This window comes from Coffea arabica, chromosome 5c, assembly GCF_036785885.1.
Source record: "Coffea arabica cultivar ET-39 chromosome 5c, Coffea Arabica ET-39 HiFi, whole genome shotgun sequence".
NCBI lineage: Eukaryota > Viridiplantae > Streptophyta > Magnoliopsida > Gentianales > Rubiaceae > Coffea > Coffea arabica.
In genome coordinates this window covers 43,353,454-43,372,981 of record NC_092319.1, presented here as the reverse complement: position 1 = coordinate 43,372,981, position 19,528 = coordinate 43,353,454, and the positions used below count along the sequence as shown (strand labels likewise).

Below are 19,528 nucleotides of genomic sequence, written 5' to 3'. Positions count from 1 at the left end.
ATGCTTACACTCTCTTCCCCGTACTGTCCGACCCATCCCTCCCCCTATCAAGCTGAAGTGTACTAGTTATGAAATTAGTGCTGGATTGCTTGAAATTTTTTTTTTTCTTGGGTATCAACGTTGTTGAACTTTTAAGTTCAGTTCTAATCAACTTGGCTGTTCGTGTCCTGGCTTCAGTAACATTTCGCATTGTAGATTTCAATTTGTGTCACTTTTTGTTTTACGTAAGTGAGAGATCGTGAATCTATCCTTTTCTATTTACAATCCCTTTTTTTTAGTATCAAACCCAACTCTCCTTTCTCTACGTGTTCAAGTTGTTTCCAACATTCTTAGGTATTCAACCCGCTCCATGCAATAATCCAGATATTCCTAATGAATGGGAATGAGGTTGTCTTTAGTTTCAAGTTCAAATCGGATTAGTGACTTCGCTCGATTAAAACATAAATTTCAATTTTTATTTTTTCATTTTCTTTCAAAATGAATTTAAACATGTTTAAATCAAATCAAATAAGCGGCCTTTGCAATTCCACCTACGATTATTATAGATTCCTCAAATCACAACAAATGGCTGAATGTTGGGGTGATACTGAACCAAGTAATTCGACTCTAACTCGCAAGCTACTCAATCAATAGTTCAACTCAACTTCGTTTTGATCAAGGTCAAGGTCGAGTTTGAGCTACGTGTTTGAGTTCATGGGTCGAGTTCGAGCTCCAAATTCTCGTATGCAAAAGCTTGACGAGTCTAATCTAGCTTTTTATAATATATATTTTAAATTTTTTATATTTATTATTGTGAAATGCCAATTATATCCTTTATTTTAAATCATATGTAAAATATTAATTTTTTATTAGGTGAGATCGATTAGGCTCAAATAGGTTTGATTAAGTTCAATTAGACTCGAATAAGCTTTATTAAACTTGATTAGATTCGATTAGATTTAATTAAACTCGACTTTAAGTACGGTAAACTAAAGTTGAACTCAAGCTCGAGTTAGAGCTTCACTTCTAAAAGCTTGACAAGGTTGAGCTCAGTTATTTTGCCTCAAATCAACTGAGCTCAAGTAGTCTAATACTCAAACTTAACTCGACTTGAGTACACATCTAACTGAGCCAACAGGCAAGTGACTCAGATCTATTGAATGAATGTTAGGTAGACTGTTGAACGTTTAATTCCCTAAACCAAAAGTGGGAGAAAGAGAGCTGAGTACTGATGCAGATACTGCGGAGCATGTGACCGGGCTAATAATAAATATTTTTCAAAAGGGATTAGTGATTATTAGAAGGGGTTTGTGCAACTGGCAAGTAAAAGTTGGTGCTAATAAACTTAAATTATCACATATGAATATGATCAAAGCTGTCACCTTGTAGGGGAAAAAGACTTGTTCCCTGCCAATGCACATGTGAATAAGGAAAAGGATTGATTCCCAATAGCCATTTTTTTTTACCTGTTGGCTGTATTGGTTTCTCCACCCCCCCCCCCCCCCACCCCATACCTTGCTTGATGTGATTTCTTCAAATAAATGCTTATTTGTACTATATCCTTCCCACATATTTGCACTAAAGTTTTTATTTCTTGAATAAAACATGACATCTTCCCAACTGAAACTTTCTTGCTCTGACCATTAGAGGGTTGGGAGGAACCCTAGACATCAAATCTGTAATTTAGAAGTCTTGTGCTCTGTTACTTTTAAGTCAAATTAGTCAAAGAAATTAATCAAGATTGCAATCTCATTCATTCATCACTACTCATTCTTTACACCCAAGATAAATAACGATATTTACAATTTTTTTTTTATTGATGATAATAAGAACTACAAATAAAGAATGCCACCAGGCAATAAATTCGAGAGAAACATTGGAAAAAAAAGATGCCACAGCCTGACATCAAAACAACTACCCGACAATCCCCTTCTTTACTTTCATACATCCCAATACAAATCCCACTAACACTAAAACACACTTGCCTAAACACAACTTTTTTTTTTCCAAAATAAAAAAAAGATTGAAAAAGTTAAAAGAATGAAAAACAGAAAGAAATTTGATGATTGGTTAACAAAAATCTAACCACACCCATCCCCATGTTACAGAGAAAAAAAAAATCATCAAATTGATGATTGGCTAACCAGAAACTAACCACACCCATGCCTGGGGAGCAGAAAAGAAACAAATTGATTATGATATTGATTCTTTGGCCTACATTGCAAAGATATGCAAGTTGGCCTCATCTTGTCCTCTGCAACATTGAAGTTTCCGTGGACCCTATTTTCATGTTCAAGACAGCATGTGAATGTCCATCAACACTACCATCCACTGAATTTTTTTCCTGCATGGTAATTAAGGGAAGTTAATAACCATTCAAGAAAATCTATTCAACTTATACAGTTATACCAGCCAAAAAAAAAAAAAAAAGATCTTTAACTTGAAAATTCCTGTTGATCAATTGAATTCCTTTTTCTCGTTGGTATAACCTTTTGCGTTTGGGGGTTCTCAAGCATGCATGTCGATCGTTCTCAGTTCCTTCTTTGGCAAGGCATTGAAAAACTGAATACAAATTATCAATACTCAAACTAAGGTATAATAACTGAGTCTAATACGCATTAACTTTCAAAACAAGCGATCTAAAAAATTGGTTTGGAGAGCTCAAATTAATTTCCCCTCACAAAGCACCTATTGGTTCATTGACCCTTAATTTCATGTCATTTATATTTTGTTTAAACATCGTATAAGTCTTTATCAAGTATCTAAAGTTATTAGCATACCTGAAAAACAATGTTCCACGTATTAAGAGAAACGCGCTTCAATTAACAAGTTGCTCCTTCTCTGCGGAGGCATTACCAGCAGTAGCAGGTTGTCTTTTTGGCTCTGGTGGTGTAGCATTTTCCATCTTCTTCAAGTTTTGCTGGTAAAAGACTTGCCTTAGCCTCTCAATTTCCCTTTTCAAGGCTTCTTGATGAGCTGCAATTTCATTAGAAAACAAAATTAACTGGACCGTGAAACTTTTCAAGAATAAAAAAAAGAGGACAACAGCTACAACAAATTAGAATATTTACAATAATCTCAAAACGTGAGATTCTAAACATTTAATGATTATGAGAGGGGTCTTAGAGTTCTTTCTACTGCCAAATTCAGAGTTCGAATTCTGAACTTAGCAGTTATTGTTTTGTAGCTAGGGCTTGGTTTGACAATGTAGATCGGTGAAAATATAGCTGATAAACATAAAAACAAGATCATTTTTCTTTGGGTAACAAGCAAATTGAGTAGGATGAATAAACCACAGTGTCATAGACCTAAGTCTAAGAAATGTCATGGTTCTAAATAAATTACTGGACGCGTCGAAAGAATAAAAAATCAATGCCACTCTTTCTTGGTGCCTAGTTTTGTTTCGCATTAATTAACTACGTTGTCTCTTAAATGAAAATCAATCTTCAAACGATAGCTATAAAGCTGGACATGTGGGATCGAGGTAGAAGGCACAAATTAGTGCTATGCTGCCATGATGTCTGAATGGGTCAACACTAAGCAATTACGCAAGAAAGAAGTTTCGAATGCCAGCTAAATTTAGAAAATGACCCAGCTTGCTTTCTTGGTTGCCATATTGATTTTGTGAGGTCCATGAAGATTATAGGACATAATTAAGAGATTCACCTGAGGAACTAGTAGCCTACGGTTCTAGCATTTGCTTTAAGAATTGGTTTTTCTAATCGATGCTTCATTAGTACTCAATGAGATACATAATTTGTACCTAAACTATCATTTAATTTTAGACACCTACATTTATTGACACCTATGCCTAAATACTTAATTTGTTACTGAACTTCACTTTTTCTTAGAAAGTTAAAACTCATCTTAGCAAGTATCATCTCAAGTCTTTTACCCCTAAAGATGATGATATAAGTGAACCATCTAATCCTTTTAATGATTGAATAGGTACAACCGATATCATGTGGGATGACCTTAAATTGTGATGTGACAGGTTTAAGGAGACAGTTTAGGACATACAATCCAAGGCCAAAAGCTGATTATTCCCATATATGTTAGTCATTCATTTGATCATAACCTATAATGCACAATTATTGCTTTCATTTATGTCGCAAAATTATGTTAAACGTTGTATCCACTTGCCGAATAAACAATTCTTGTATCTTCTGGCACGGCACATTATGAAATGGCAACTAAATAAAGTTCATCAAATAAAATGTAAAGTTGCCCGAAAGTTTATAATTTTGTGAAGTAGCATTTGAGACTTACCATCTTTAAAAATCTTATCTTGGGCAAGAGCTGCGATTCTTTGTTTGAGAACACTGTTGTCAACATTCAGAACCAAACGTTGGTGGTCCAGAAAAGCTACCCTTGGCGACAATACTGAAACTTCAGCCTTAACAATATTAACCAAACAAACAAGAACAAGAAGACGATCCCATGTGAGAATTCAATTGCCAGCTGCAGTAGTTAAACAAAAAAAAGAATTTCATTTATTAATCTGCAACAAGTTCAATAAACCAATAATGTACCTGAAGGGAAGTTACACTTCTTTCTAGCTCTGATATGTACTGCAGTTTCCTCACTCGAGATCTTTGAGCTGATTGTCTGTTGGCCAAGATTCTATAAAAACCAAAAAAAAAAATTGTATTCTTGATCAATTATTTTGATATTAATCAACACAAAATTTAAAAAAAAAACATCATGTAATGCGATACTAAATGATTCTCCGTTGAGATGATTATTTAGATACAAAAGTCCTTGTATCTAGGATAATGCATGCATTTTTTTTTTTTTTTTTTTGATGGCTAAGATCTTTACAATGAAATCAGTTTGTAATAAAATGATAAGATGGATTCTAAAAAACAAATTCATGGTTGAATTAGGAAAACTTTTGCATGTTTCATGCAAAAAAATGAAGTTGTTTCCAACTCTAAAATGAATAACAATGCAATGCGGGTTCTTCATGCAAGAATATGTGTGTAATTCATGAGTATTATTATTGGAAAAGCGTGAAGGTGCTTTTTCTTACCTTTTGATCCGTTTTGGATCAACAATTTTGTCACTGGAATTGTCCATAGTTTCATTATTAGCAGCCAACTGTCCATCAGATTTACATGAGCTTTGCACTTCCTCAGGCTCACTCTTTAGCTGCTGCAGCTGCAGATCAGAAGGATTCAGCTTATCTTCATTAATGCTGTTATGATCAGAAGGCGACGAGGGATTCGAGCAGGACATTTTGGGGTCAATAGAAGTTGGAATATCATCAGTAAACATAGACATGAGCTGCTCATCATCAAACTTCTCAAATTCACTAGCAGCCCCAGAGCCAGGAATAATTGTTGATCTTCTGCACTCTTCCACCATTGGGACTTCAAGAAACGCAATCGAGTCGCTTATAGATCGCCGGTGAAAACCCCGTTTTGCCGACGAGAAGTCGAGAAATTCATCAACCCACAAAGGGTTATGGTTAGTAGCAGCATTTGCTCCTCCTAAGTTATCCAGCGTGTGAATTTTTTGGTGAGAAAAGTCAGGCCAATTTGGTGCCATATTTGGTGCTTTTGGAGGCAATTGTGCCATATTGAAAACTATGATCCAAAGAATTATGGCCACTAGTGACTATATATAACTATATCCTAGTAGGAGAAAACCAAACAAAAACTTGGGAACTATGCAGCAATTGGTGTTATATATACTTATGCTAGTTGATGCAGACTTAGAAAAGAGCATAGCCAAAAGAACAGGTCCAACATCATCATCATCACAATCTGCTCTACTAAACTTTGATCAAGAAGTGATTAAAAATTAGCAATCTTTTCTCCGATGGTGGCATGGTGGGGTCACATGGGGAGATTGGGACAGCTATCTACAGCTGGTTGGGAGGTTGAGCCCCAACGGTATTACTGGAAAGTAGCAGTAGTTTAATAATTAAGAGGAATCAGAAACCACGTGCCCTTGTGACCATCCCCTTCAGCTCCAAGCTTATAATAGTCTCATAATTTACGTCCAGAGAACATTCCTCTGTAGTCTGTCTTCATGGATGTCGTCTTGCATGCAATGCTTACTACCGTTAGATTCATCAAGTGGCCTTAATCAAACAACTTCGATCAAATTGGATCACTTGATGGATCCCATGAGCTGTGCCAGTGATCAAGAACCTAGCAAATAAGTGTGTAATGTGCAACCTCATCAATGTGGCATTCAATTTTTGACTCATCTGCACGGATAAAAATCAGTTGGTGGGCATAATTCGTTCTTGAAGTAGTATTAATAATGCATCGAGAGAGAGATATAACCGCGTAATAATGGAATTTCTTTCATGTCAAGTTTACGAATTTTGTTGAATGTATTTAGTGCATGATTCTTGCAAAGTGAACAACAAAAATATAATCATACATTGAAAGATTGCAGATAATAATGGAATTTTTTTCTTCCATATCAACTTTACGAGTTTCATTGAACTTATTTAGCGCACGATTCTTGTAACATGAAAGGCAAAAATATATGAGTAGGGATGACCATAATGGTCCACATAAGCTTAATGAGAGTAGCTTTTCCTTTGCTGCTGAATAGTGTCACTTGTGTTGCCAAATAAATTTGAGAATCATGTACCTTGAGTTGGTTGAAATGGTAGAATTGGTGTCATGTTTTCTTGTCAATTCGCATTCGAACCTCTTCTGGAATATCTGTTCGTCACACAGGTCTTGCCTAGTGCGTTATATCTCTCTGTGTGATTGGCGAGTTATTAGACAGAGTGGGGTTTATCTAATACACACTCTTAGATAGCGGTTGCGGGTTCCCTTATCAACAAAAAAAAAATAAAAATTGAGAGTCATGACCATGGGTATGTAATCCTTGTGCTGTACTACAATGGTACTTGAGGAGGTTGCCTGTGTATTCTATTTCGGAATGCTATAATGGCAGGAGGATAAAAGAGAATAATACGTTGTTAGAGTTGTGGGATTTTGGAGGATGAGCTGTGGAAAGTGAGGAAGCTTGGGAGGGATAATGTCGTGCCATGTGAATTGTTTGCACGCCCTAAGCTTCTTTACTTTGTCTCCAAACTATGCCCACATGTAGCCTCTAGGGCATGCACAAGGACCCTTTTCTTTCTTGCTCATATTTTTCTATGTAGCTTACATCGAAAACCACACAATTTGCAATATAACTATGGATCTTAGTAATGGAATTAACTGTCGGGTAGGCACTAATTGATTATGATTAGAGGAAAGTCCGCTACGTGGAACATGTCACTGACTCATTTCCAAAGTTAATATGTGATTAAGAAAGTGCTAAGAAGTAAGGCCAGATAGGTCCTTTCTTGATTGAGAATAAGATCGATGGCTTTCTCCTTTTTTTTTTTTGATGGAAAAAAGCAACCTTTGTCTAAAGACATGAACTAACTTTAAAGCTCAATTACAGTTCTTATCTTAGTGATTTTTTAACCCCCCAAGACATTTTATTGCACCTTAAAATTTTAATTCTAGGCTTTTCTTTGCTGCTAGACTAACACTTCACTGGTGAAAACAATGCAGAAGAAGACATAAATGAGAATTAGAGATAACTTTCAATAGTGGTACACTTGAGAAGATACATCAGTTTTACGAATTTACTGTTTCCCATAAATGTGCTCCATAGTCCACATGCGCACATAATAAATTTCTTTTGTCTTGATGCATATTTGTAGGGAATAGAATGAGAAGATGAGATTAATGTGGACCAGCAGGGGAAGAAAATGAGTTCAAATATTTGCTGATAAATTAGGTTTTGTTATGAAATAACTAAAAGTGTGAATGTCCATTTGTATTCTCAAGAGGATTAATTCATAATTCATTATACATTATGTAAAGGAATTACATTGGATGAACAGTTTCAATCCATAAGAGCTATTCATGTATTGGATGAACCATTTCATATGGCTATTCATGTTCTTGTAGTAATGAGAATTTAATAGAATTGACGTACCTTTAATTTTGTAGTACCTATGTATAGAGGTACCTTAGCATCTCTTGAGTATACTTTTGATTAGTTGGAACAATAAGAATATCATTCTCTACTTCTCTATTTCCTTCTCTAATATTTCAATTCCTATTATAATAGTTTATTTTATTAGTTTTATAACAGGTTTATTATCCATCCAATTAAGTTCCCATTTTACTCTAAATCCCGTGAGAGCACCCCAAAATTTTTTTTTTCTTTTTCCATCCACATGTTCCCATCATTCTTCAGTTAGCAGAAATGATTCAAACTATTTCACATGTTTGACTGAAGCTTTTGGTTGCAGAGGTCGAAGTTACATCACACAAGATGTTTCAATGAAAAGGGTATATTTCAATCAAATTGTGAAACAAGATACGATTTTGCCTTCTGGGACCATAAAATCTGGGGAAAAAAAAAAACAATCTCAATTGATACATGCATCGATCCCAACAGGATATTTTTGTCCAACCTTTTGATCTGTATATGATCACTGCTATATTTACCTTCCCAATCGAGCACATGAGAGTCACCAATTTTGGATCAATTATTAAGATGATACTGATCATCAATGGATGTCTGTATCTATGTCAGTGTCCAAGTTACAGTTTGCATGTGTCACTGTACCACAATTCATCAAAATCAACCACCAATTATAAGTTTGATATGATTGTGTGCCCAACATCTTGGATTTGTTCATCAATATTTTATCTCAGCTGCTGATGAAAAATTTTAAAAAAAGGGAAATTTTAAAATAAAAAGATGAAGGCCTCAACTTTTATTACACATTACTTTTTTTTTTTTGGCTATTCTTGTTTTTACTAGTTCGAACTAATTCGATATTTACTGCTTTTGTAGAAATTGGGGGAAGAAATTTTTCATGTAAAATTGGATAGTCGAAGACTCAAAACTTAATTTTTAGTTGGTAAGCAAATAGTTTAGGATAGGAAGCTCACACCATTTCAAAGCTAAGAGCTTACCAACACAAAAAACCAAGTTCTCACCTGTTAAGGAACAATACATTGGCAAATCAAAGCTTAATGATCATGATAAACTTTCAGGCAAATATATACTAGGTTTTGATCCTTGTGGATGCTGTAATTTAGCCTTGTTGACAAATATATGGTTTGTCAAGAAAATTTTGGGTTTGCTTAGCAAAATTATGCAGAAATGTGGCATATGCTCAAAGAAATATATAGTTTCAATATTCCTAAAAGAAAACATGAAAACCCTCATTCTTGCAAAAAGATTGAAAAAAAAAAAGAAGAAATCCCTGACCATTGTTGTTCTATACGTGATTCTGAATTCTCTACCAACTTGAACCACATATTCTACCTTTGAAAACTTTTCCTGATCACCGACCCTGTTCTACAACTTGATACTAGCACATAAAGGAACAGCAGAATTTATTTTGCTGTGTCCACCACCACCACCAACCTTTAATTCACTGTTCCAAAGTATTTCCACAGCAATGGCAGGCAAAATGAACATGTGGAGAATGGCATGTGATCCTAATTCTTTCCAGTTTCCACAGGACATAATTGCTAGCTGTAGCTGCTGGGAACAGTTTTATAATGATGGAATAGCTTTTAAAGCAATGTTTTAGAATATGGTAACCCAACGTAGATGCTTGCATGTGACTTGAGTTCAATGCATTTCACTGTAATTTTCTTCAAGCATTTATCATTTATCGTAAGCTACTCAATTCTTCATTGGCAAATTCACTTGTATGAGTGAATATCTTTTCAACAAGTTTAAAGAATGGAACCCTTTTTAGTACAACGTCCATGAATTCGCTGACAAGTTTTGATGGATGGACAAGTTCATATGACTTGATCAATTGCTTTTGTTTCATCACATGGATCTATTAAATATTGAAAGATCGACAAGTCTCCCTTGAGAAATTTCTTCCTGTTTTCTTTATCTGTGAAACGCTCTGTTCACCTTTTCCATTCGGCCTGCCTTAATTTCGTTCTCAACAGAAGACTGGAGATGGGAAAAATGGCCCTAGCAACCTTGGCACCTTCACCTAGTTTTATCTATTATCACTTGGAGAAAACCATCAAGCCCAAACTACTGTAAGTCCTAAAAACCAGCAACATTGCAGTGACCAAAACCAACCTTAACTCCAATCTAGTCCATTGTCTTGCTGCATCCTGTTTTCACTTGCATGCAAACACTAAAAGCAAACTACATGAGGGTAAAATTCACTTTTCGTCCTTAAGCTTTGAGTTAAGGAAACATTTCGTTCCAAACTTTTAGACGCACCACATTTAGTACATGAATTAATTATTTTGAACCACGTTTAGTCCAAAAATAGTAAAATATTTAATTTAGACAGAGAAGGCTGACGTGACCATTGATTTTGACTAAGAAATTATTTTTATTTAACGGCCACGTGCCAAACACGTGACTTTCTCCATCCAAATTAAGTAATTTACCCTTTTTGGACTAAATGTGGCAAAAAATAATTAATTCATATACTAAATGTGATAATACGTCTAAAAGTTTGGGGATGAACTGTATACCTAACTCAAAGTTTAGGAACAAAAAGTGAATTTTACCCAACTACATAACTGTCTTGCCCCATTCAAAGACTAGAGCTTAGAACATGAACAAATTGCATGATCCCAACTGAATTGCAAAAGGTTACAACACGCTAAAATGGACAGCAAAATGAAGATACCAAGAACACAAGAAGACTATAGCCCTAGAAGCAAAGTGTAGAAACGTGCTTTCTTGCACACCTTGGTTCAGAAAGATTTAAATATCACGAACCCATTCTTCATATGCATCTGAAGGTAACATGAATAAGCTTTCTGCATTGAGAAATGCTTGCACTACCACTAGCACTACTACTACTACTACAACTACGACATTTGTGCTTCTCTGCATTTTATTCTTGTGTCCAAGTGCAAGTTTTGGGGAAGGCAGGAAGCTTTATGACCGGGGACCTGTGTTTAAGAGGTACGAAGAGTGGCTAAAAAAGTATGGACGAACCTACGCTAATGGAGATGAATGGGAGATGCGATTTGGGATATACCAATCCAATGTCCAATATATTGACTATATCAATTCTCGGAACCTTTCTTATCAACTCACTGACAATCAATATGCAGACATGACCAATGAGGAGTTCATATCTACCTACTTGGGTTATAAAACTCGCAGTCTTCAAAGGGATGGACAGAATTTTACGTCTGACCCAGTTAAGTTACCAGCCACTGTCGACTGGAGAAAGCAGGGCGCTGTGACTCCAGTCAAGGATCAAGGCGCTTGTGGTAGGCAAAACCTGCATTTTTTTTTTCATTTTGAAACTATTCTTGAGCAAACTATTCAATGAATGGTGCATCGATTTCTATTCTGCTATTTCTCATTCTTATAAGGCTAATATTACAAACAACAAAGAAAAGTATCAGCATACAAGTCAATATGTCCAAGTTTGTCTAAGCTGATTTGACCCAAGTTTGTCTAAGCTGGTTTGACCATAGACCCCAGCATTAACACTCAGGCCAAAGTAAAACAGAACATTAGCTCAAGAAAGCAACTAGTACAACTTTGAACCACTTAGCTTGTTTAGAATTGAAGGTTGTGTCGAAGAATAGAATCTCGTGTTACCATAAATTTCTTCACTCCAGGAAGTTGTTGGGCATTCTCTGCAATTGCTGCTGTGGAAGGAATCAACAAGATCAAAACTGGAAAGTTGGTGTCTCTGTCAGAACAGGAGCTTGTGGACTGTGATTACAACAGGAATAATGAAGGTTGTAATGGTGGGTTCATGGATAAAGCTTTTGAGTTCATTAAAACAAATGGTGGAATTACTACCGAAAGTGACTATCCTTATAAAGGAAAAAGGGACAAATGCAACAGAGCCAAAGAAAAAGATCATGCAGTCACAATCACCGGCTATGGGAAAATACCCAAAAGTAATGAGCTTGCCCTTCAAACTGCAGCTGCCAAGCAACCAGTATCAGTTGCAATTGATGCTAGCGGCTTTAACTTTCAACTGTACTCTAAAGGAGTCTACTCTGGCTATTGTGACAAGAACCTTAATCACGGAGTAGCTGTAGTTGGCTATGGAGAAGAAGGTGGCAAAAAGTACTGGCTTGTGAAGAATTCATGGGGCACTGAATGGGGTGAAGCTGGTTACATCAAGATGGAGCGTGGAACCAAAGACAAGGATGGTCTATGTGGCATTAATTTGGAAGCTAGCTACCCTGTTAAGCAATCTTGAGGAAATTCTACAATAAAAATCAGGTCCTGCAGCTTTGTAACATAAAACAATCTCTGATTTCAAGTTATAACAACCAAAGAAGAAAGAGACATATTAAGAATAGAACCAGTATAACTAGGACCTGATGCACACGACCGAGGAACAAACCTATATCTTTGTTGCAAAGTTGAATGTCATTTTCTGCAGGTATTAGTATTAAATGATTGACTAACATCCTTCTAGTTATAAATGGGCAAGCTTTGCCTTACAGGGATTCTAGTCACAAATGCCATTTGAAGAAACAAAGAACCAACTACTCAAACTCAAATCTATCGAATAATCATGATTATTTTTCCTACAGTGGGGTGTCAAGTCTCCTGGTTTCTTTCCTTTCAGTTAGATGCAGGTATAATTTTAGCTCTTGGTGAGGCCCTTTTAAGTCTATCAGCAATTTAAGTCCATGCATCGCCAAACTAAATCCAAACAAGTAAAAGGTACTCCTCCAGTCTCATCAAACTGAAGAAACATATCATCATACTCAACTGTTGAGTAATTCTATGATTGCATCACTTTATCAATGGTCACGAGTCCATTGCACGAGAAGAACCTCCCGGCCCCCAGCCCAGAACGTATGTGCGTGCATATCTCTTCTCGAGCCCCAAGAAGGACCTTGTTAATTGAAATTTTAGCAGCAAACCTAGGTACTTAAACGAATATAGCCAATACAAACACTTCAAAAAATTCAATTCTCATTGGCATCCGACCAAAGGATTGCTTCCTGATACGCTAATTAACTAAAGACATAGTGCTTTCACCAGCAATGTATTTTCAGGAGGGGATCCTCATCCAAACAGTCTTAATCAAGCAAAGGCACTTGATGACGCTTTTTGAGGATTTGAAAAGTTGAAAATGGAATGCACTTTTTCACCTCTTTTGAAGTTCATAACATCATCAAACATAATAAGTGCTAAAAATTCAGCTTTTTCAGAATTGGACACCAAGCACCATAGATATTTGACAACACAGTTGATGAAGTATTGTGATACAGCACCTCGAGAGGATTTCAACAAATTCCTAGTAGATTATTTTATTGAGGTGATCCTGTTCAATTAATTGCAGAAGGGCATGCTCCTTTCCTACATACAAAATGACATCACTACCAAGTATTTTCAGTTAAAGTAGCTAGGAATTCATGTCTGAAAATCTCTGTCTCACAGCTGAAGCAAGTTCCCACTCATCAACACTGGCCAGGCCTGCAACCACCCTTTGCCTCACACTGATGTATGGTATGAAACCCTTCCCAGTCATTCTCATGACAACTTTTCCTGCCAGGACAAATTGTCGACACTCCAAGCACCCCTCAAGCACCAAATCATATACATCAAACCCAACATCCACATTTTTCCTTTCTAAAAACTCAATCATCTCCACAGCTCTCAAGGTCTCTTTATTTGCTCGAAATGCTGCTGCAATCTTTACCAATATTTCTTTCCTTGGGCTCAAGTTGAAGGTTGCCACCATCTCCTTCATCATTCCAACAGCATCAGCAGTCCTTCCAAGCTCACTCATTTCACATATTATAGTTCCATAACTATCCAAATCTGGAAAGCAACCAGCACCACTCATACCTTTCAAAACTTTGATTGCCTCTTTTAACTGATCAACCTTACATAGTGATAAAATAAGGTAATTGCATATACCACAATCAGGATTATACCCAATGGACTGCATCTCCAACAGTATGTTTGAGACCAACTTAGCATGGCAGCAGCTTTCAAGCCATGCAGTAGAAAGTAGGACATGAGTTTGGGGAACAGGAAGACAACCAGAACGAAGTGTGCGTTGGAGTACAGCAAGGGCAAGTGGCAGGGGATTCGGACTTTGGAGAGTGTAGGAAAGGAGACAAGAATATGCAAACCCAGGACGAGAACGAGGTCTAAGGGAACTAAAAGATTGCAAAATTTCGTCAACAATATTTGTTCTTGTTTTTACAGGAAAGGCAGAGAGGAATGAAAAGGGATTAGCATTCTGGCAAGATCCTTTTGAAGCAGCAAGAATGTTGGGAATTTCTCCATAATTTTTGGCTTCAATTGCAGCTTTAATTGATTCCTCAAGATAATTTGGAGGAGAAAACTTGGAAACTGAGGAAAATCTTAGCAAAGAATGACGAATCAGATTTGGAGATGAATAAAGTCTTGTTGCTACTGTTACCATATCTGCCACTTCAGAAACCAATTTTGAATGGACAAGCAAGCGCAAAACAATACAAATCCTGCACAATTGAGCAAAGTCTTTTACCAATTTGTATTTATAAATCAAGGAGCAGTAGTACATAAGTAAGGGAACCCTGAACTTTAGTAAAAACTAAAAGCCTAATCAAAACCAGAAAGCTCTAACACATTGCTTTTGTAGAGCAGGAGATGTGCATACAGGCTTGGCAAAATTTAAGCCAATGGAAAGATAGATGAAAACTAACTAGGCAGAGAATATGCATCACATCAATCAAGTAGAGACCATGTGTCTGTACCAGACAACAAATGATCTTTTCCAAATACCAAAGAATATTCCACTTCTTCTTGTCTATGAGTTGCAACTGGAAAACACTAAAATATTAATACTAGTAATTTATGCATCTTGTTAGTCGTATACACCATCCATTCATATATGGTCCAGATTCAACATTCTTCAGCACAAATTGATAAGGCCAAGAACTGACTAAATCCACCCACACGAAGAAAACAAAGAAAGACGAAACTGATGTTCATTTTTTTTTCTTTACTCTTTAATTGAATAATGACTCTACTTTCACTGCAGAACACCTCAATCACACAGCGGGTAAAATCCCAAATTTTCAGAGTCCATTGCCAAAAGATGGACCACAAGAATGCTAGTCAGCACTGGGTCTCTTGGAGTCCTAGAATTTCCTAATGCAAAAGCAGAAGCACAAAGAGGCAGAGTCATAATTCAATTCACAATCAAAATCTAGGACCTGTTTGTAAGCATTATTTCTAACAAACTTTTACACATTGTCCAACCACCTTTTATCTCAAATATGCTCTTTTCAATAAAGTCGCTACAGTAAAATTTTGTTTAAAAATGCCCCCACAAAAGATCCATCTAAGTGGAGCTCATTTTAAAGTAAAACCAAGAGATATTGTTCAACATGGTTGGCTAATTTAGCCCAAGTACTAAAGTTCTACCACAAGAACTCAAATAAGTCTGACTCGGAAATGGAATTACAAGATGTCTTAACCATAAGGTTCCATTAAAAGTCAAACATGAACTACAGTACGATATTATCGAAATCTAGCTGCACATTGGAATCCTATTTGAGGTCAAAATTCTCTTCTTTCAAGACCCAAAACAAATGACAGTAGAGCCTTAAATCATTCTAGATCAATTAAAAAAAAGAGATGAAAATAATGTTGACCAAAAATAACTGAAAATCTATGTTGCTACAGTCACTATGAACAAGTGAGTGATAATCAATTTCTCCAACATCACCTATTCATTATTTAACTATACCTATGAAAGTATCATAATCCAAAAAAAGAAACAAAAAAGGATACTGAAAACCAAAGGCAACAAACCAAGGTTGCTTGGTAGTTATCTAGGTCTTGCTGTGAGTTTAAATTGCGAGAATTTAAGTCCAATTCACCCTTTACATTGTTCTAAATGTCAGACATTATATCTCATTTCTACTCTCACGATGTACACTAAGCTTATGTCTTATCAGACATCAACCAGCCAGAAACCCAACAAAGAGCCAAAGGAAATATCTTATTGGATATCTTTTGTGTCAATTTTATTAGTGTTAAAAGTGAAAGTGTCAAATCCAGTCATTGCCATCATCGCTAAAAATCCATCTCCAGTAGGCTAGTAGCTTGGACTTCCATTTCTTGCAAACCAATTGCTCTACACAAACAATCCTATAGCAGCTTCTTTAGGAGCAGATTATTAAGTTATACAACTTTTACAAGGTTAATTGCTATGAGAGTTAAACAAGTATATTGTATTGTTATCATCGATATAAAGCAATGGATGGACTTTACATAAGCTAATTGCTACCTTGGTTAAATAAGTATAGATGGCTCTGCTAATCTATTGGTACAATCATGGGTGACAGAGAAAGAGATAAGCACCAACTAGGAGTTTTGACTTTTTCAGAAAAAATAAAAAGCTAAAACAAATAACACTTATGGCAATTGTACTACCGTCAGCAACATGAGCTTGAGAGAATCGTTCAACGAGGATGCCTTCTTCTGGCCCTAACACGCCGAGGAAACTTCCTAATTGCCACAACAATTATAATAAGAGCAACCTGTAGAGTTGCTAATGTCTTCAGACCTGAAATCACCAATGGAATTATTATCATAGCAGGTTGCCACTTATTGTAAGACTGCTCTAACAAACAAAGTGAAATACCTTTAAGTTTCCCAAGTGAGTCTTCAGAATTTATGTTGACTTTCGTCCTTCTTGCACCAGCTGAACTCTGGTGCCTGATTGTTGAGCGATAATTTAGCGAGTCATAAGCAACAGTCCCACCCATAATGCAAGTATTGAGACATATGACAGTTCCATCATTTTCGTCACTTCCGTCACAGCAATCTAGAGGTGGTTTAACCAGCAAAAGGCAAACTCCAAAAAATCAGTACACAAATAGAATCTTTAAGAAGGAAGCCACCCATGAGGGTTGCCCCTGCATTAGGCTGGAAGGGGGAGCATCATTGCAGGTCAATCATGTTGACAAGCATGCTTGTCTAAAGCTAATCTTAAATGACAAGGAATTATGTTATTTTCATCACATTGGATACTGCATCCATCAAGATATTACTTTGAATGGGAAAGCAAACTACTTGAATGTCCTATTAACATAATCTTCCAACGGTTCAACTGCATTGCATTGAAAAAGGATCTTAAAATAATCATTTGTCCAATTTTTCCTCAAGGAAGTAGGTCTCTTCCTACTTTTTCTTGCACCAAAAATAGCACAGATTTCATCGAGAGATTTTTCAAAATCCTTATGTTTGACTTGGTGGTGAAAGAAGCACTAATTGGGTTGGTAATAATGTATTGGTAATTATGGATACACACTGAATATGCACAGGCAGAGAAAGAAAACAATAATTTTCATGTACTGGCCATGCCCATGTTAATCATTACAATGATGTATTTGAGATGAAAATTTAGGTGACTTTCATGTATTAAAATCACTGGCTGCTCATTGGGATCCGAGAACCAAATGGCATTAAACCATAGTACGGAGTGTGCCTTAGAAATTCTAGAAACAGCACCATCAAAATTATTCTGGTCAAGAAACTGGAGTTTTTTACCAAATTGTCATTCCATAAAGGTCAACAGTAGTTATCAGACACATTCATCACTTTTCCCTTCTACCCAAACTATATTTGAAAAAAAAAAAGGAACAAGAATAAATTGTTTCTCAAACAGTAGATAAGAAGTTAAGCAAACACAACATAAATAACAAAAAACCCTCACTTGGATGATGTAAGCAGCCAAATTAAAAATATTCTACAATTACTTGAAGTATGTACCACAAATTTGATCATTTATCCGAGAAGGAAACAAAAACTTGGGCGTGCTTCCTACATTCTTGCAATAAAATTTTCCAGCAGGACATGCTGAGGTTCCTGCACAGTAAATGAAGAAGCTCAATGACTTAAGTACAAGGACAGAATACTAAAGTACTCTTATTATACAGCTAATGGATGGTAAACTAAACATTAAAAACAGCAACTTATATGGCTTGAAATGAAATTACATGCTTGCTCTGTATAAGAAGAGGAAAAACTGATTTCTTGAGGTCATCTCCACTAGGAGTAAGAATAAGAGGAGAGAAAGGGAAGAAGAAGAAATTTTAGTGTCGTCAAATTATCCTAATAATTGATAACACAAGCTAGAGCCAGAAAATGCCAAAGAGTACTGCAGCATTAATATTTGTCCTAGTGTCTGGATTTGGATCCAACAGAGTTTTGTGAATCTTTTTCTAGTAACTGCCAGGAACTAATTCGCTTAATTTGGAAATGCCATGAAATCGTCACTTTCAGCTTTTGTCAAGAGCCAAGCCACTGAAAATAGAGGATAGCATTATAATAAGTTGCTCACTATCGAGACCAGACAAGGAAAAAATTTTGTTTCAGTAAAACATTAAATCCTTCACACGCATTAGTCCCCTCCCCCCTTCACCCAAAAAAATCATAAAATCGCCATCTTTTTCGTCAATCATGTTTTGATATAATAGAATCTTAAAAGAAAAACAATGTTGAGATTGAAAGATATGATAAAGCATTAAACTTGGAATGCAGGGCTTACTCCAAAATCATTTGTGATCAAATGTTTAACTTCATAGATGCATCTTCACATATCCAACATCCATATTGCCAAATACCACAATAAAGACCAATATCATATTGCCAAATTACGAGTTTAGCCAAAAAGTACAAAACTTGTCAAAACGACGGAAAAAACAAACAAACAAACATTACAAAAAACCCCCATAATCAATTAGCTCCGAGCATTTACTGCAAGTAAAAATTAAAGTCTTTAAAGAACTCAAAAGGGATTGCTGGAAAACAAAAATTACGAGTACCTGGCTCATCAGTGCCATCTGGGCAGTCACAGAAATTATCGTTAATTTGGTCTTTAGTGAAGGATTTGGACCCGTCTTTGCATTTGATCACCTCTGATTGATAAAACTTCTCATCTGTAAAATATCCAACATGTTAAAAACTTTAAAAAGTGTTTATTTTGGAATTTGACTTCAGCTTAAAAATAATGATAAGATATCAACAAAATGAACAACAGAAATTATGCAAGAGGTTGAAGAAGCGAGAATGAGGACCTAGAGGATGAGCTCCCAATGGTAGAGGAGAAGCAGAGGAATAGGCCAAGTGAAAGAGGGAAATGATGAGAAGACTGATCAGAAGACTTGCACCCATTAGACTTGGAAATGGACTTTGGCCATTGTTTATATAGCCCACGAAGTCAATAAACGGAGAGCTAATTACCCAACAAAAAACCAACAAAAATCGATCTTTTCCTTGTTATCATTTCTTGGTTAACTTTAATTTGGCCCTTTGAAGATATGTGGTTTTTCAACTTAACCCCTCCAAGGCGGATCCTTTTTTTTTTTTTTTTTTTTTGGAGTTTAACTTCACAAAAACAAATATTTGGGGTGTATTGTTTATGTCTTAATATAAATATTGGTCACCTCTTAGGTGCCTAGCATGCTTAAATTGTACAAGCAAATACCAAAAATTTTATATGCTAGAATAAGTGCTCGAATTAGTTCGAAAAATAAGCAATTTTTGAGGAATTTAATTAACAAAATCATGTGTT

General features: G+C 36.0%; 3 protein-coding genes across 4 annotated transcripts; 1 reads left to right on the top strand and 2 right to left on the bottom strand.

The window, feature by feature from the left end:
- Positions 1-1,765: 1,765 nt before the first annotated feature.
- Positions 1,766-5,835, bottom strand: LOC113689000 (basic leucine zipper 34). The gene is made up of 5 exons (XM_027206829.2): positions 5,012-5,835; positions 4,512-4,602; positions 4,249-4,375; positions 2,760-2,955; positions 1,766-2,323 (listed from the first exon to the last, which is right to left on the bottom strand). Exons 1-4 carry the CDS (start codon positions 5,557-5,559, stop codon positions 2,798-2,800), a joined length of 924 nt encoding a protein of 307 aa, XP_027062630.1. The 5' UTR covers positions 5,560-5,835; the 3' UTR covers positions 1,766-2,323; positions 2,760-2,797.
- Positions 5,836-10,747: 4,912 nt separating this feature from the next.
- LOC113688774 (cysteine proteinase COT44) lies at positions 10,748-12,295 on the top strand. The gene is made up of 2 exons (XM_027206569.2): positions 10,748-11,237; positions 11,595-12,295. The coding sequence occupies exons 1-2, from the start codon at positions 10,763-10,765 to the stop codon at positions 12,188-12,190; spliced, it is 1,071 nt and encodes a 356-aa protein (XP_027062370.2). The 5' UTR covers positions 10,748-10,762; the 3' UTR covers positions 12,191-12,295.
- Positions 12,296-13,134: 839 nt separating this feature from the next.
- Positions 13,135-19,236, bottom strand: LOC113691120 (pentatricopeptide repeat-containing protein At1g06270). 2 transcript variants are annotated; one of them, XM_027209331.2, is made up of 6 exons: positions 19,032-19,236; positions 18,780-18,893; positions 17,725-17,820; positions 16,595-16,777; positions 16,384-16,516; positions 13,135-14,441 (listed from the first exon to the last, which is right to left on the bottom strand). In XM_027209331.2, the coding sequence occupies exons 1-5, from the start codon at positions 19,126-19,128 to the stop codon at positions 16,413-16,415; spliced, it is 594 nt and encodes a 197-aa protein (XP_027065132.1). In that variant the 5' UTR covers positions 19,129-19,236; the 3' UTR covers positions 13,135-14,441; positions 16,384-16,412. The 2 variants fall into 2 exon arrangements, with proteins under 2 accessions (XP_027065132.1, XP_027065131.1); XM_027209330.2 differs by lacking the exons at positions 16,595-16,777; positions 17,725-17,820; positions 18,780-18,893; positions 19,032-19,236.
- Positions 19,237-19,528: the final 292 nt, after the last annotated feature.

Bases quoted from the DNA above. Each gene is read 5' to 3' on its own strand.
- LOC113688774 (XM_027206569.2), top strand. From the start codon at position 10,763: ATGAATAAGCTTTCTGCATTGAGAAATGCTTGCACTACCACTAGCACT. The intron at 11,238-11,594 runs GTAGGCAAAACC...TCTTCACTCCAG, and splicing joins CAAGGATCAAGGCGCTTGTG to GAAGTTGTTGGGCATTCTCT.
- LOC113691120 (XM_027209330.2), bottom strand. From the start codon at position 14,383: ATGGTAACAGTAGCAACAAGACTTTATTCATCTCCAAATCTGATTCGT.
- LOC113689000 (XM_027206829.2), bottom strand. From the start codon at position 5,559: ATGGCACAATTGCCTCCAAAAGCACCAAATATGGCACCAAATTGGCCT. The intron at 4,376-4,511 runs GTACATTATTGG...AATATTGTTAAG, and splicing joins GAAGTGTAACTTCCCTTCAG to GCTGAAGTTTCAGTATTGTC. The intron at 2,956-4,248 runs GTAAGTCTCAAA...ATGAAATTGCAG, and splicing joins AGATAAGATTTTTAAAGATG to CTCATCAAGAAGCCTTGAAA.